This window comes from Marmota flaviventris, chromosome 9 (assembly GCF_047511675.1).
Source record: "Marmota flaviventris isolate mMarFla1 chromosome 9, mMarFla1.hap1, whole genome shotgun sequence".
Classification (NCBI taxonomy): domain Eukaryota; kingdom Metazoa; phylum Chordata; class Mammalia; order Rodentia; family Sciuridae; genus Marmota; species Marmota flaviventris.
Genome location: NC_092506.1, coordinates 18,504,615 through 18,522,508, shown reverse-complemented (window position 1 = coordinate 18,522,508; position 17,894 = coordinate 18,504,615). Strand labels below are relative to the sequence as shown.

Sequence of the window (17,894 nt, the reverse complement as noted above, 5' to 3'; positions counted from 1 at the left end):
GAGCTCCCTGAGATTTTACTAGGCCTAGAAGGTGCAAAGTCATCTCCCTTTTATTAACCTAAAAATAAATATAAACTAAAGCTTGCTTTAGTTTTATGTTGGATCTTTAATCCATTTTCATTTTATTTTTATTTATAGTATTATCCATATTTGCAATTTTACTAGATACAAGTGGAAATCTAGTTGCGGCAGAGTCATTTATTTAAAAATCATTCTCTACATATGCCTTTAATTTCTTATTCCTCTCTCTTTAGTCTGTAAGATCTCTGAAGCTACGCATAATGCTTTAATCACTCTTATAATTTTATAATCTCTGACAGGCCTAAAACATAGTAAGTTGTAATGCCTATTTATGTAATACATAAGGAAGTTATCCTTAAATTTCATAGTCACTAGTAATAAATCTATTTGCAGATAATTTTGTTCTTATCAGTGAAATAATGACATCCAGAAGCACACATGGAACACAGGAACAATGTGACTGAATTTGTCCTCTTGGGGCTCACTCAGAGCCTCCAGGGTCAGAGAATATTATTCGTGGTGTTCTTGGTCATCTACATGGTGACGATGGCAGGCAACCTACTCATTGTTGTGACTGTGGTGGTCAGCCCGGCCTTGGATGCTCCTATGTACTTCTTTCTTGGCTACTTATCATTTATGGATGCTGTTTATTCTACTACGGTTACCCCGAATATGATTATAGACTTACTCTATGAGAAGAAAACCATTTCCTTCCAAGCTTGTATGACCCAGCTTTTTATAGGACACTTATTTGGTGGTGCTGAGATTTTACTCCTGGTGGTCATGGCCTATGACCGATAAGTGGCCATCTGCAAACCTCTGCATTATCTGACCATCATGAACCAACGGGTGTGTGTTCTACTCCTGCTGTTGGCCTGGGTTGGGGGTTTTGTGCATGCTGTAGTTCAACTTCTCTTTGTTTACAACCTTCCATTTTGTGGCCCCAATGTCATTGACCACTTCATCTGTGACATGTACCCCTTACTAAAACTTGCCTGCACTGACACCTATGCTATTGGCCTTACAGTGGTTGCCAACGATGGGGTGATCTGTGTGGTCATCTTTGTTCTCTTGCTTATTTCCTATGGGGTCATCCTGCATTCCTTGAAGAATCTTAGTCAGGAGGGGAGACGCAAAGCCTTGTCTACCTGTGGCTCACACATCACTGTGGTGATCCTCTTCTTTGTTCCTTGTATTTTTATGTATGTGAGACCTCCTTCTACCTTACCCATCGATAAATCCTTGACTGTGTTTTACACTGTTATCACCCCTATGTTGAACCCCTTAATCTACACCCTAAGAAATGCAGAGATGAAAAATTCCATGAAGAAACTCTGGACTCCAAAACGAATGTGAGGTGGCAGAGAAACGTAGCACCCATTTTCAACAAAGAGCTGTTTCTTTCGGGAAAGCCATGTATCATTCTTTCATTGTAGTAAGATTTCTTTCAGGTGTAGTAATTGTGCATGACCACAAGCTTTCGGTATGTGAATTTTCCAATGATCCACATATATTTTTAAGATTGTCAGGATTGTTTTGGAAAACACATGTTCATTTTTTGGGTATAAAATGGTTCTCTTGAGACTATAGATTTATGTGCCATAATTGATATTGTAATTTTATTTTACTTAATGGAAGATGTTCTCAATTATTTTTTTAAAAAAATCAATCTTTTTTCAGAATTAATAGTTCTTATCAAAAATTTGAAAGAATAAAATAAGAAATAATATGTAAATATTTTATAAATACTTGGTCTATTCCTTTCCTAACTAATGCACACAACATTAATAAATCATTTTAATGTTGAGGTACATACTTTATTTTTATATTAGGGTTGAAAAGGAATAATACTTCAGTTTTAATATTCATCATAGGAAGTTAAGAATATAAAAGAATATGAATGAAGAAATGCAGAAAAACAACTAAATTGTACTTATTTTCCCAGTTGGAAAATCCAATGAATACCTCAGATGAAGTAGTTGTGTTGGATGTCATGTTTTTCATAAGGATAAAAATACTCCATTAATCTTCCCATACAGTTTAGAATATCTGATGAGGCCTCTACTATTTTTTGACATGCCCATCTCTTTGTTATAGGTTTATGGCCTTCAAAAAGAGACCAGGCTCTATCTTTTATATGCAAAGTTATCAGAATCCTGGAGGTACAAGCATATAATGCAAAGATTGACACTAGATATTTTGGAAAATACTGGCAAGAAAGATGCTGGCAATAAAGATTAATTTTCATTCTAATCCCTGTATTTTAACTTTTTCAAATTATACAATTTTACGATTAATCATAAAATTTTAATTCTACATATTTATAGAAAATATGTGATAATTTTACACATGCATACAATGTGTAATATTAAGTCAGGGTAATTAGCATATTTATTTTCTTAAACTTAAAAAAAATGTTTGATTAACACCAAGAATTGTACATATTTATTGGGTACAGTATGATTTCATGCAGTATATAATACGGTACTTAATGTTTCTATCTTCTTGTCATGAGTTTGTGTTTGGAGATTTCAACCTTCTTTATTAATACAGTATGGATTATTCGGTAATAAAGAGTTTAGACATATTGTTTTATTTGATAGAATTCTCATTTATACAATCTTTGTGACATTTTTTCTGACTCAGGCTTGAAATAAATTATTGTCTGCTCCTAATATGGTAAAAAATCTTGCCAAAGAAACTCATTTTTCCTGTTTCCCCTGTTTAGTTCATATTCATAAGGCACAGAGACTTTGGAGAAATGAATGTTTTTACTGATAAATCACACTGTATGAATAATTTGTAATATCATTTTGTCCACATTATTATTACATGGAGATTTATTATATCATTTCAAATTGTTTCCAAATATAGACTATTCCCCAAATAACATTCAATCATACCAGAGTTTATACAATCCATTCCTCCATATTTGGATATGCAATTAACTTTCAAATTTTATTGAATTATAATGAGTGATGAGATAAATCTAATTATCTTTTTATGTTCACTGATGGATTTTGATGAATTCTTTCTGTATTAAATATGCATATATATAATCTTCTTTGACATGTGCAATACATATTTACCTTATTATGTTATCATTGAGTTTTTTATATACAGATGTTTTATCTTAATATCTTTTACTTTTTCAATACTACTATCAATGTACATGAGAAGCCTCCATCTCCTGCCAGTAACGTTACAAATTTTGACATCTAATTTTTAAATAACTTTTCAGGAAATTTTCTGTTCCAACCTATCAGTGATTTATTTTGTTATAAGGATATATCTATGCTTATTTCCCTCAAGTAAGTAAATAATCTGCCAATGCAATTTGTTCATTATTAATTTATCAGTAATAATATGAAATTTCTTTTGATATGTCAAATTTTACATCTAGAATGTTTAAACTTGAACTATTTCTTTATTATTTTCTAAAAAAATCACCTTTCTATCACTAACACACTATTTCAATGGTCAAGGATTTTTCATACTCATTTCTACATATTAGGGATAGTTTCTACCAAATACTCACCCTTTTCAAAAATTTCTTGCAATTCATAAGCACTTAGTCTTCCTGACAAAACTCAAGATTATTTTGTAAAATTTAGAAACTTAGAATAAAATTAAATTTAGAACTACAGGATATTCCATATTAATTTTGAAGAATGTAGTATATAATAATGTCTACTTTTCTCATCCAGAATATTACACTATTATTAAGCCTTGATCGATAAATCTCAACTGAGTTTTAATCATCATCATAGATTCTACTTATTTGCCTTTTTTTCTAATTTAAAAGGGCATTTTATTCATGTTTGATTTCCGTTTTTAATGAAGTGATCAGAAAGGACTCAGTAACTTTTATTGCCAGTAATTGCAGTATAATGCCACAGGCCTAGATCTGTATATAGACATATGTGTCTGACCACATGGCACCCTGTATCTGATTACATGCTTGGGTCTGCATTTAACATATTAATCTGTATGGGCACATACAGGCTTGTATCCAATAATACCTTTGACTATATCCATCTGAATACAAGCACCTTTGCATGAATATACACAGATCTATATTTGATAACACATACATCAGTATATAATATTTGTTACAGTATCATCACACATTGAGATTCCACTTTTAAACATTATTTCATATAAGGCAAGGTTCCAGCCTTTTGTTACTTAAAATAATTACTATTTCATTTTATTTCAAAATTTGGTGGGCTTGGAATTCAGGAGTTGCTGGAGTTAATTAGGCATTTCTTCTCCTTCATGTGGTGTGGACTGAAAATATTCTATATCAGTGAGCTGGTAAATGGGTGAATCTCAAGATTTAACTCAAAATAAGTTAAAAAGATCAAATTTATACAGAAAGAAAACAAAATAGTAGAAATCAGGGTACTAGGGTAAGTTTTATGAAGGAGAAAATCAGGAAACATGTATCCAAGGATGCAAAGTACCAGATATGAACAGGTCAAAAGATCTAATGCACAGCCCCAGGATTATAGTTAATAACAGTTTATTGTGTTCAGAATTTTTGATAAATTAGTAGACTATAGTTGTTCTGATAATACCATGTTGTTGTACCTTCGATATATATAATAAAATTTATTTTAAAAATTATTCAATGTACTTTGGGGGAATCTACAATTTCCACTTTAATACAAACAGGTCTTTCATAATAGAATAATAGAATTTCAGAATACAAATAATACAGATAGAATACAATAGAATACAAATAGAATAATACAATTTCAGAATACAAACAGGTATTTCATAATAGAATTCTGTCACTTGATTTCTTAATCAACTATTCATAACAGGCTTGATTGCTTTAGCAAATGGTCTAGTCCAGATAAGAATGAGCCAGGCCTTCCCTTGCTCTGGGTGATGTTCTTGGGTGAGATAACTCCATCTTGGCCCTGGATGAGATTCCCCCACCTGACACTGAACCATTGATGCACAGCCCCTGGAAGTATCAGAGAATCAGGACTCAAGATTGTCTAGATACTACTGGAAAACATTTATATGTATATATGCATTTTAAAAAGCTGTAGCTGCCATATAAGATAGTGATTTTTCTCCTAGACCTGACAAAATAAGTTGAAAACCTTCTGGAAAGGATCCACCATTGTAAACACTACTAAAACATTCATGATTCATGGAGGAGACCAAAATAGCAACATTAACAGGAATTTGAAAGTTGATTCCAACCCTCATGGATGACTTTGAGGGTTATAGACTTCATTAAAGGAAGTAACTGCAAATGTGTTGGAAATAGTAAGAGAACTAGATTCAGGAGTGAAGTCTGAAGAGGTGAACAGCTTGCTGCAAACTCATGATAAAACTTCACATATGAAACATTGCCTCTTGTGGATAAGAGAAAAACAAAGTGATTTCTTAAGATGGAATGTATTTCTGAAGAATATGTTTGGAATATTGCTGAAATGACAAAAAATGGTTTAGGATATTGTCTACATTACAGGGTTAAAAGTCATTGATGTCAATATTGAAAGAAGTTCAGCTATGAGTAGAATGCTATCAACCATCAATGCATACTATGGCAATTTCATGAAAGGAAGAGTCATTCAGTATAATCTCTCGGAGGTATGCCTGCATATGGGGTTGTATTGCCCTGCTCACCATTTACCAAAAAAAGGGTTTAGGATTTATTTCTCCAGTTAAGACTGCTGTTAGGAACCTTCGGATGTTATCCTCCTTAAGGTGTGCACAAGATGCATAAACCCAGTTTGCAAAGGATTCGTGCCCTATTACCTCCACTTCAATAGTTAGGCTCCAGTGTCACTAGACTGCAACTAGGAAATGTGGTGTTGTTCTAAAAGGAAGAAGATTGTTCAATTGCAATCGCAGAAACTAGATAATGTATTTGGGTAGGAATTAGAAGAATGTGTGTGGAAATAAATTTTGTATATCATGGAATGAAGAAGGGCAAAGTCTCAGGCTGCATGGGAGGATGTTTGTTAGTGTGGGGATATTGTCTCACAAGGATACATGGTGCCCTAGGTGTGCATTATGACTCAGATGTAATGAGTCGTCTTCTAAGTGTCCTCATGACTCAGCCTTTAGTAGGCCATTCCAAAGTTTAATTCTGTCAATTACTTAAGCTGAAAAGAAATGTTTTTACACTAGTGAATTCTATGCCCGTGGGTAATTTGCTTTACTTTATTTACCAGAGTAAATGTTCTGTAGTTAAGAATGAGTTGACTTGAAATGACAAGGATTTTGAAAAATGTTTCTTGTGCATTTGAAAAGAATGTGGACCTTTCAGTTATTGTGTGCACTGTTCTCTTATCTCATTAGATCAGTTATGTTAATGATGTTTAAAGTTAAAACATCTTTAAGAACACGTACACATATTCTTGCATTTATAAGTTGTGCTTAAGTTTTGTATTATTGCTGATTTGTCTGTTTCTCCTTTTAATTCAATCAATTAAAATGTCTTGTTTTTGTCTGATATTTGCACAGAAACAATGTTCTTTCGTTCAGAATGTGTGCAGCTTATTCCACTATTTTACCCTTATCTTTTTATTTTGTTATTTAAGATGTTTTCCTCTTAAGGCTCTTCCCATTAAATTCTGTTTTATAGACAGGGGAAATTTGCTTATTAATTTTTTAAGCAAAATTGGTCATGTATTTTGATATAAATCCATCATATTCTTATTTGCTTTGCATTTATTGATGTCACATCTAGGTAAGATTCATTTGGATTTATTCCCCTTATTACCTTTTCAGTAATATCAACTTTTTTTCTTTTTTGGTGTTGGGTGCAGCACCAGGGCTTTGCACATGCTGAATGTGTGCTCCACCACTGAGCTTCACCCTCTGCCCTCCATTCTTTCCTGCATTTCCTTTTTTCTTTTTTTTCCAGTTTAGAACTTTCTCCTTCTTCCTGAAGATTGTTCCACAGATCTCTCTCTATAGCATAGTTGGTTGGTGGTAAAAATCTCTTGTGTTATCATTCAATCAGGAAAGTCTTTGTATTTTGCAATCATTTCTTTGGGTTTTTTAAATCAATATTTAAAGCTATGTTGAGATTCATTTTCATTTAGCATGGTGAAGATGCCGTTTCTTTTATCTTCTGGTTTTTAATACTTCTTTTAAGAAATTGCACAGTCTTATTCTCCAGAAAACTAGAAAAATAGTCCTAAAATTTATTGGGAAGAATAAAAGATTCACTAGAGCCCAATCAATGCTAAGCCAAAAAAGCAAATCTGGAGGCATCACAATGCCTGACTTTGAATTATATTACAGAGCTGTAGGAACATAAACTGCTTGGTACTGGATAGCAATAGACACATAGATCACTGTTGCAGAATAGAAGACATAAAGCAAACCCACGCATCTACAGTCATCTGATCCTTGACAAAGGTGCCAGAAACGTGCATTGGAGAAAAGGCAGCCTTTTAAAAAAAAAATGGTGCTAGGAAAACTGGTTATCCATCTGTAGAAAAATGAAATTAGAGCCTTATCTCTCACCAAGCACAAAAGTCAATTTATGGATTAAAGATCTAGGAATTAGACAAAAAAAAACCCCATGAAATTCCTGGAAGAAAATGTGGGTCAAACTCCAGCTTTTAGGACACAGACAATGATTTTTTAACAGAATCCCTAACGCTCAGGAAATAATGCCAATCTGCACAGCAAAGGAAACAACTAGAAATGCAAAGAGAAAACCTACAAAATGGGAGAAAATCTTTGTTATTCTCTGACAGAGGTTTAGTATCTATAATTCATAAAGAACACAGAATATTAACAGTAAAAACCAAATAACTCAATTAACCCAATTATCAATTAGAGAAATGAAAATTAAAACTGTACTGATATTTCATCTCATACCAGTCAGAAAGGAAGCCATCAAGAAAGGAAGCAATATTAAATGCTGGAGAAGATGTGGAGAAAAACCAACACCTTGGCCCTGGTGGTGGAATTGTAAATTAGCACAACCACTAGGGAAATCAGTGTTGTCATACATACTTCTGAGGTTTCTCAAAAGACTACGTATGAAACCACCACGTGATCCAGCTATACCACTTCTTTGTATTTATCCTAAAGAGTTGAAGTCATCTTACTATAGTGATACAAATATACTCATGTTTAAAGCAGCACAATTCACAATAACCAAACTGTGGAACCAGTAGTAGTCCATCAATGAATTAATGGATAAAAAAATGTGGTATATATATACACAATGGAGTTTTATTCAGTCATAAAGAAAAATGAAATTATAGTATTTATTGATGAATGGACATAATGAGAGAACATCAAGCTAAGAAAAATAAGCCAGACTCTAAAAGTCAATTGTCATATGTTTTCTCTCGTATATGGGAGCTAGAGATGAAAAAGAAAAAGAAAATTTGGGGTGGAGCTTATGAAAATCAAAGGAGATCAGTAGAAGAAGGGATGTGAGAAAAGAAGAGGAATTACTGGAGAGTGATATTGGCCAAATCATATAACTATATTGTATGCCAGTAGGAATATGTAAAATAAAATCCCATCATTATGTACAAGTATAATATACCAGTAAAAAGTGTAGGTAGAAAAAAATTGCCAGTCTTAAAATATATTTTCCTGAATACAATGACTCCTTAAGAACTTCTGTGAGTCAGCCTCCTTATGTCAGAGAAAACATCTGGCATTTGTTTTTTTGGGACTGGCTAACTTCATTTAGCATTATCTTCTCCAACGTCATCCATGATTTTATTCTCTTTTCTCGCTGAGTAAAATTCCATTGTGTATATATGCCACATTTTTTTTATCCACTCATCCACTGAAGGGCATCTAGGTTGGCTCCATAGTTTAGCTATTATGAATTGTGCTGCTATAAACATTAATGTGGCTGTGTCCCTGTAGTATGCTATTTTTAAGTCTTTTGGGTATAGACCGAGAAGATGGATAGATGGTTCAAATGGTGGTTCCATTCCCAGCTTTGTACAGCAAAAATAAGTAAATAAATAAATACATAAAGCAAAAAATTAAAAATCAGTCTATATACTGGGAGAAAATATTTGCAAGCTATATTAATTAAGGCATCATTATTAAAAAGTATACAAGCAATTCATACACTCATTAGAAAAAAATAAAGGAAAATACCTAATTAAAAAATGGGCAAAGGAGACTTGGGTTGTGACTCAGTGGTAGAGTGCTTGACTAGCACATGTGAGGCACTGGATTTGATTCTCAGCACCACATATAAATAAATAAAATAAAGGTCCATTGACAACTTAAAAAAAATGGGCAAAGGAACTAAATAGACATTTTCCCCAAGAAGATATATAAATGGCTAACAGGTATATAAAAGAGGCCCAACATTATTAACTAATGCAAATTCAAATGAAAATTATAATAAAATATCACTTTATACCTGTTAAGATGACCATTATTAAAAAAATAAGTATTGGCAAGATGAATGAGAAAAGGGAACTCATACAATATCAGCATAAATATAAGTTGCTAACGGAAATTCCTCAAAACATTCAAAATACAGCTACTGTATAATCCAGAAAGCTTAGTTCTTAGTATATTTCTACAGGTTTTTAAAGCTGTATATCACAGACATCTGTATTCTCATTTTCATTATGTTATTTTCACATAGCCAAGATAGGGAAACAATCTAAATGCCTTAAAGGACAAATGAATAAAGAAATCGTGATATACATGTGGAATGTTGTTTTAGTAAAAAAAAAAAAAAAAAAAGAAAGGCCTTCTGTGGTTGTATTATGATTACTTCATCTAATTATTCTTTGTGTAAAATTTGTTTTTTTAAAATATATTTTCGTGAAATTGTTAACTTCCCATGAACTTAAAATTTAATATCTTTTAATAGTTTCAGAAAAATTACAGGCCATATCTGCTCAAATATTTTGCCTACTCTTCCTATTTTCTTTCTCTTCTCTTTCTGGAATTGTAATTAAATTAAATATATAAGTATATGTTACAATTTTTTGTTTGTTTTTTGAATGCTAGGGATCAAATCCAGGGTTTTGTGCATGATAGGTAAATACCTTATCACTGAGTTATCTTCCCAGCATTATTCTAAAAATTTCATACTTTTTTTGTATTTAATTTATATTACTTCCTGAATCTATTTATTGTTTTTCTTTGGTATGCATATTAAATCTTTCTTACAATTTGCCAATTCTTTATTCTCCTTTGTCAAATCTGCTATTAAATCCAACCAAATCCTTAATTTCATTTGGTATGTATTTTAGTGTTTATAAATAAATTTATTATCTATCTGTGATTTACATATTTCTGCACACTGAGCCGATTTTAAAATGCTTATATTTTCATTATCTGAATAATTTTTGTTTTTATTGTTCTCTTCAATCAGCCTTTGTCTTCTATTCTTTGTTTTTCCTTGAATGCCATATTTTGTGTATAAAAATTTGCAGAAAATTCAAGACTTTTAAATGTTGCTTTCTTCTTTAAGAGAGGATTTCCTGCGTTTCTAGCTGGTATTTAGGGTTGAAGAAGTAATAACCCCAAATAACCTTAATCCAATCAGGAGATGAGATAATGGAAATGTGTCTGAGTTCCTTTAAGGAACATTGTAGTGTTTACTGCCACCACTTCAGGGGTTAAAGCCCATGTGGTCTCATGAAAATCCTGGCCATGTACAAAGGACAATTCTCTACTTTGTGGCAGACCATGATTTCATTTGTCTTCAGGGTACAATTTCTAAAGAATGTTCCTCCTGATTTTTAAGCTTTCATTTGTGACTTTAAAAATTATCCCATATCGTTGAGAAAAGAGACCCTAAACACAGTTTATCTATCTGACTTTCCTTCTAAAATTTGGCCTGACAAATACTTCATTTCTTATTAGTGTTTAATGCTTTCAAGCACATGAATTTTATATTTTTTTCTAGCTTTCCTGATTTATCTTATTTGAAGATTTATTGCAGAACAGGTGATTTTTGCTTTAAAGATATATATATATATATATATATATATATATATATATATATATATACACACACACACACACACACACACACACACACATACATATATACACACATACATACAGTGTTCTAGGATTGGCAATAGATGTGAATTAAGCAGAAATACTGTGTATTCATTTTTGGAGGATGTATCTACAACTGCTGATATTTTCAATGTCTTTTTCATACTGGAGCAAATACATTCTGAATATGGACTGTCATAGGCATTGTCTGATCTGCTAAATGTTTTTTACCTCATTCATAGAAGCAGAAAGCATTACTAGTTCTTTGAATTCAGCTGGAAATTCTCTGTTTTCCAGTTATAATTTATGCCACAGTAACTGAGATTGTGTAATACAGTTTTTCAGAATTAAATATATGTTCATGTGCATTTTAGTACTTATTAATAAGAGAGGCACAATGCTTAGTGTTCTTTATCTTAGAAGAAAAGCATACTACATTTGGAGATCCTGAATTCAATCATTTGTAAGGTAAGTTGAAAACTGCCAAATTTTGGTAGACCTCATTACCTGATGATCGTTACCTGGTTCAGAATTATATTTAAATAATCCTGTACTTGAGGTATTGTGAAGCAAAAGGTCCAATACATGCCTACACATATAGTGGGATTTGCTTGGTGGAGGTGATGGAAAGCCAGTTTTAGGGAATAACAGTGGAAGCTAGTATGAGCATCCCAGTGGGTTAGGTCCGCTGTGTGGCCACTTCGGCTCCACAGAATCTGAGCTCCAGTGGAAATTGCCTGCAGCACCTTGGTTGCTCCTTTGGAGTCTCTTGGGGCTCAGGGGCTCACCTCCAGCCTGAAGGCACTATGGGCCAGAGACCAAAGTCCCACCAGACACGAAATGGCTGTGAAATTGTGGACAATCATTCCTTGCCTTTGGAGAGGGAAATACTTCAGCTCCAGGAATGAACTGGCAGAAAACAACTGGGTGACCCGATGCTGCAGCATCTTATGTACAAAATAAAGTCTACTGGTCCCATCACAGTGGCCAAGTAGATGAAGGAGGTGTTGACCAACCCAGCCAAGGAACATTATGTACACCATGACTGCTAGGAGAAAAAGGAAATTTCATTACTTCACCTGAAATAAATCAGATCTTTGGGGAGCTAATAGGTATATGGTTCATTAGTGAATGAATGACTGCTGGAAAAAGTGCACCTTTCTAGCTGGTGGAACTGGGGCCCAAGTTGGGGTCCCCTCACAGGAGATATTTTGATGGTGTTCAATTTAAATCTGTGCTGAAAAACTGTGACATTTCAATACACTTGGTAGAGTAAAAATTAAGTGAGACTCATGCACTAACACTGACTAAAGAGAAGATCCCCTTAGAGTGAAATGCTGAATCCCTAGTACACATGAAGGGTGTTTCTAAGTCTGGGATTCCAATTTCCTGGGGCCAAGACCTACAGGATGTTCGAAAGGATACAGCTTTTCTCTGGCACATGAATTTTTGGATGTTCTTCCTGTCCATAAATTTCGGAAAACACTACAAGGATGGAGAGAAGTATTCATTGATACTGATCCACAGGTTTCCGATAAATTGAGTTTTGTTTTAGCTCCTTGTACCACCCCTGCAGAAGCTGTCATGATGAAACAAGGGATTGTGTTGAAGTATGTCCTGATGCTAGGGTTATTATTCAGGAACTTTTTCAATACATTGCATTAACTGGAGGTGCTATACTGACTGCTGATTATGGTCATGATGGAATGAAGACTCACCTTCAGAGGATTTTGCGGCCACAAGCTTCGTGATGTCTTAACTGTCCCTGGAACAGCAAACCTTACAGTTGATGTGGATTTCCATTATTTGTGCGGAATGGCATAAGAAATAGTAGTGTCTTTGGGTCCAATAGAACAAGTAACATTTTTGAAAAATATGGGTATTGATGTGCGGTTGAAGGTTCTTTTAGATAAATAAGATGAACCATCAATGAGACAGCAATTACCTCAGGGATATGATATGTTAATAAATCCTAAGAAGAAGGAAGAAAGATTTAACTTTTTTGCCTTGCTACCTCATCAGAAACTTCAAGGTGGAAGTCATCAGGTGAATGCAGAGCAGTTAAAACTCTCTGTATCGCCTGTCCACAGATTTAGAATTAATCAAAAGCCTTCATTCCAATCTAAAGTGCAGAGAAATGATGGCCTTTATTTTCAAAAATTAGAACTTATTGACCTCAATAGACTCTCCAGTTCCAAGCTCCCTGCCTCTGAGCCTCAGTGCTTCTTGGGCACAGTGAGGCTTTCCTTTGCTGAGGTGTGACTGGGTGAGGGAACTGGGGCTATTTCTTCCTTAAGCCTGATTAAGTGTCACTTGATTTCCCTAATTGTTTCATAATCTGGAAATCATAGTTTATTAATCATCACACTCTGGAATTTTTCTTTTTGCATGAAGTGTTTTTCACAGCACTGTCAGTCAGCTACTCTTTCATGGCAAGACCCAAGTCTTCTTCCTCTAGGGATTGTTCAAGGGAAGAAATCTGTTCAGGAGAGATTACCTCTTTTGAATTTGTTCCAAATATGCTAATGAACTAATCTATGTAAAGCAGCAACTACGTAAACATTCGTAGACTGTGTTTGCAAACCTAAGTGGAAAGATTGATTTCTGAAACTCAGGTTCTACCCAAGTATGTCTTCAGCTGCTATCTGGGTCTTCAGGTGACAAATTGTTTTTGTACTCTTCATTGCTGCCCTCAGAAGTTGGTGGGCAAACTCTTTCTCTTTGGATAAGATTATAGAAATACAGAGACATGTTTTTAATTAGAAAGAAAGGGGACTTTGACAGCTGCTGTTTGAGTGACTGCAAGATTGAAGAGATTTGCTTCTAACTGTAAGAAATCTCCATTATCAGCTATTTCATGAGATTGAGTCCCAGCCTTTGCCTTGTTAGCTGCAGTACTTAGTACGTAGGCACATGAATGACCCTGAATCCTCAAAGTCAAGTCCATTTTCTTTGCTTCACCGTAATTGACTGAGAAGAGAAAAATCACATAACTAATTTTAGTATTGTTAAATGTTTCATTCACTTATTTGTTCTATTAAGAAATGGGCTTGGCCAAGTTAATTTATACTAACCAGCTCAATTTTCATGCAAACATAGAAGCTTTGTTTTTCCACAGAGAAATTTTACCAGCAAGTAAGAAAACTCAACTCCCTTTATTCAGTAAATGTTTTTGAAGAGACCCATACATTTATTTATTTATTTATTATTTTTGAATTCTCTTTTTTTTATTATTTTATTGGTTGTTCAAAACATTACAAAGCTCATGACATATCATCGTCCATACATTTGATTCAAGTGGGTTATGAACTCCCATTTTTTACCCCAAATACAAGTTGCAGAATCACATCGGTTAAACATCCACATTTTTACATTAATATGGTATTATATAAAAATGTGGATGTGTAACCGATGTGATCATACATTTATTTTTTATTGGTACATGTTAACTATATGGAATATTGAGTTAATTTATGACTTATTTGTACATACATATAACATGCTTAGATTATGTCCCCCTCCCTATTGCCAATCCCTAACGTCTCTAGTAAGTGACTTTTGAATGTCCTAATACCTTAGGCAAATACTTTGGACATTTTTATACTTCTCTCTAAGTCTGAGATAATGAGAAGTCAATGTAGAGATATAACCACTTGTAAATCTATAACCACTTGTAAATATTTCTAGATTCACTCATCAGTCATATGTTAGTATAGGTTCCATGATCACACATAGTTACTTGATATCTACAATCACTCTCAGTGAAAACAGCATTCATTTTTCTGGACCAAGGACAAGTCCCAAAAGGTGAGTTCATAAAACAACTGACAATGAAAGTTCCTGTGATATACTGAAATACAACTAATGTCTTAAATGTTATAAATTCTCATTTAAGGTATCTGAGTGGTTTATTTAGATTTTAACCACATGTCCAACAGCACTCTAAGGACTCAACATATAATAAAGAGGTAGTTGCTAAGGGAATCCCCATGATAAAACTGATGCAGTGGAGACACAGGGAGGTTTATACATCTGCCCATGGTCACATGGACATAAGTGAATAAAACAGGAATTATAGTGCAACCAATGCATCTCCAAAGTTAGTGGTATTCTTCATGGTGCTTTGTTTTCTCGCCAAGCAAGTCTTGGGTCCTATCTTGTACACAGTGAGAAACTCAGAGTTATTATTTGGTCACTATAGTTATCATACCCCATAACTACTGGCTGGCATCTTTCTTTCTTTCTTTCTTTCTATATTTCTTTTATTAATTACACATGACAGTACAATGATCTTGACCATTTGGCTGACATCTTTCAAGTAACAGTCATAAGCTTGGAAATTGGTATTTAATTATAAAATATAAAAAACAAATGTCAGCAGAAAATAACAAATTTGTGCTGTACTAATAATGTTGGAAGTAGTTGGACTGGAAAGGATTCTGGGATCATCTAGGTCAATTTCTATATTTTACAATGTGGAAGTTGAGACATATTTATAATTGCACGTAGAACATAACTGAAACTCATGCCCTCTCCCATTAAGTATGTACTTTCCACTTGAGTATGCTGCTTCTCAGTGTATGTATACTAAAATTCTATTTTTGAGCATTATCAGTCCCTAAAAATCTTTGCATATACGACCTTGTCCCACTATTCACTTCCTCTATTTTCAGTTACTATTTCCTCTTCCTTTACTGCCTATGTTACTCTAAGATTTCTGAAAATAAAATACTAGCACCTCATGTAGTAATTGATAATAGTCATTTGATCAGTTTAATTTAAAATAAATGGTGAAATCAGGATGATGAATGAGTATGCATTAAGAATTTTGATATATGCAAAGATGAAATTGGCAGAATTATAGCTTCTGAAATGGATGACAGAGTAGATGAAATAAATGCCATAATAAGCAATGAGTTAATTACTCATGTAGCTATTTGATACACTTTAAAGTCCAGTATTTTGAAACTTAATGAGAGATTTCCGAAGACTAAACGTCCTTTGAGACATGAAAGACTGATCATCTAATTAATCACAAATGCAATTGTATTGAGTCAGATATTTCAGAAGAAGTATTAATTCTGGTGCTATGTAAATATTGCTATGATAATATTGTAAAGTGACTCCCCTCAGATACTACCAACTCAAAGGACTGACTTTACATTACTTCCTATTTTTAGAATTTATTGTTACTATAGTGAATAGGTATTTGAAAGCAAGAAATCTTTCTCTATTCATGATTGTTGATCTCTGTGTGAAGAAGGAACATATTTTCAATACGCATTTTTAAATATGTGAATGACTGTTGGGCTTTTGACTACTCTCCTCTATGGAATATCAGCAAAGGGTTAGAGAAAGAACTACTAAACTTTAGGCCCCAAGAAAAATTATTAGGAGGAATAGAATTGTCTACAGAAAGTCTACTGGGTTCCTTGGAAGAGAGCTTCAACAGATGCTTACTAAATGTTTATTGTATTTTCACCACTATAGAAGGTAGATGAAGATGTGCTCCATGACATGGCGGATTTATCGACCTGTTCACCATTTTATCGCAGTGTCTATTCTCCTGAACTCTCATCTCTGAAGCAAGCCTAAGAGTAGAAGAGTAAATGGGACAGAATAATAACGTCACAGAATTTGTCCTCCTGGGCCTCACCCAGGATCCTGATGGACAAAATGCATTATTCACCATGTTTTTACTCATCTACATTGTGACAATGGTGGGCAACCTGCTCATTGTGGTGACTGTCATTGCCAGCCCCTCTTTGGACTCCCCAATGTATATCTTCCTTGCCTATCTGTCACTCATGGATGCTGTCTACTCCACTGCTGTCTCACCCAAGATGATTATAGACTTACTCTATGATAAAAAGACAATTTCCTTCCCAGCATGCATGGGCCAGCTCTTCATAGAACACCTATTTGGGGGTGCTGAGGTCTTCCTTCTGGTGGTGATGGCCTATGATCGCTATTTGGCCATCTGTAAACCACTGCACTACTTGAGCATCATGAATCGAAGGGTTTGCATCCTCCTGTTGGTGGTGGCCTGGGTGGGAGGTTTTGTACACTCTGTGGTTCAGCTTGTCTTTGTTTCCCATCTCCCCTTTTGTGGTCCCAATGTCATTGACCACTTCATCTGTGACATGTACCCATTATTAGAACTTGCATGCACTGACACCTACTTTATTGGTCTCACCGTGGTTGCCAATGGTGGAGCAATCTGTATGGTCATTTTTATCCTTCTCCTGATCTCCTATGGGTTCATCCTAAACTCCCTTAAAACCTACAGCCTGGAAGGGAGGCGCAAAGCCCTGTCCACCTGCATCTCCCACATCACGGTGGTCATCCTCTTTTTTGTTCCCTGTATTTTCATTTATGTTAGACCTGTTTCCACCTTTCCTATTGATAAACCCATAAGTGTGGTGTTTACAGTTATCACTCCCATGTTGAATCCTCTAATATACACCTTAAGAAATGCAGAGATGAAAAATGCTATGAAAAAACTCTGGTGTAAAAGGTTAACCACAGATAAAATAAGAATGGATCCCCCACACTGAATCCTTTATATACTCATTCTGAAACAAGACATAGGTGGTGAATTCTAACAAAAGTTGATGTGGTCAACTCAACGTATTCTCCAGGAATGCTTCTTTTTATTTATAATTATCAAAGTATAGAATAAATTATCTTTTGAGTATAGGATCAACTTTGAAGAGAATTAGGGATGATAAATAAAAGGTATGGGTGTTTGTTCTACTATAAGTAAAAATAATATGGAAGCTCACCTTAAAACTTCATTTTTTCAATTTATATTAAAATATTTTTAAAAAAAGAAAAGAAACTACTTTTGAAAATTTGATATCATCCTAATTAATCAGAAA

The 17,894-nt window shown here is 34.1% G+C and overlaps 1 protein-coding gene and 2 pseudogenes across 1 annotated transcript; all 3 read left to right on the top strand.

The window, feature by feature from the left end:
* Positions 1-459: 459 nt before the first annotated feature.
* LOC114093544 (olfactory receptor 4A47-like) lies at positions 460-4,576 on the top strand (annotated as a pseudogene).
* Positions 4,577-11,853: 7,277 nt separating this feature from the next.
* On the top strand, positions 11,854-16,608 carry LOC114093545 (protein arginine methyltransferase NDUFAF7, mitochondrial-like; annotated as a pseudogene).
* A 14-nt stretch (positions 16,609-16,622) lies between these two features.
* On the top strand, positions 16,623-17,570 carry LOC114093546 (olfactory receptor 4A16-like). The gene has a single exon (XM_027936339.2). The coding sequence runs from the start codon at positions 16,623-16,625 to the stop codon at positions 17,568-17,570; it is 948 nt and encodes a 315-aa protein (XP_027792140.2).
* The last annotated feature ends 324 nt before the right edge of the window (positions 17,571-17,894 follow it).

Bases quoted from the DNA above. Each gene is read 5' to 3' on its own strand.
- LOC114093546 (XM_027936339.2), top strand. From the start codon at position 16,623: ATGGGACAGAATAATAACGTCACAGAATTTGTCCTCCTGGGCCTCACC.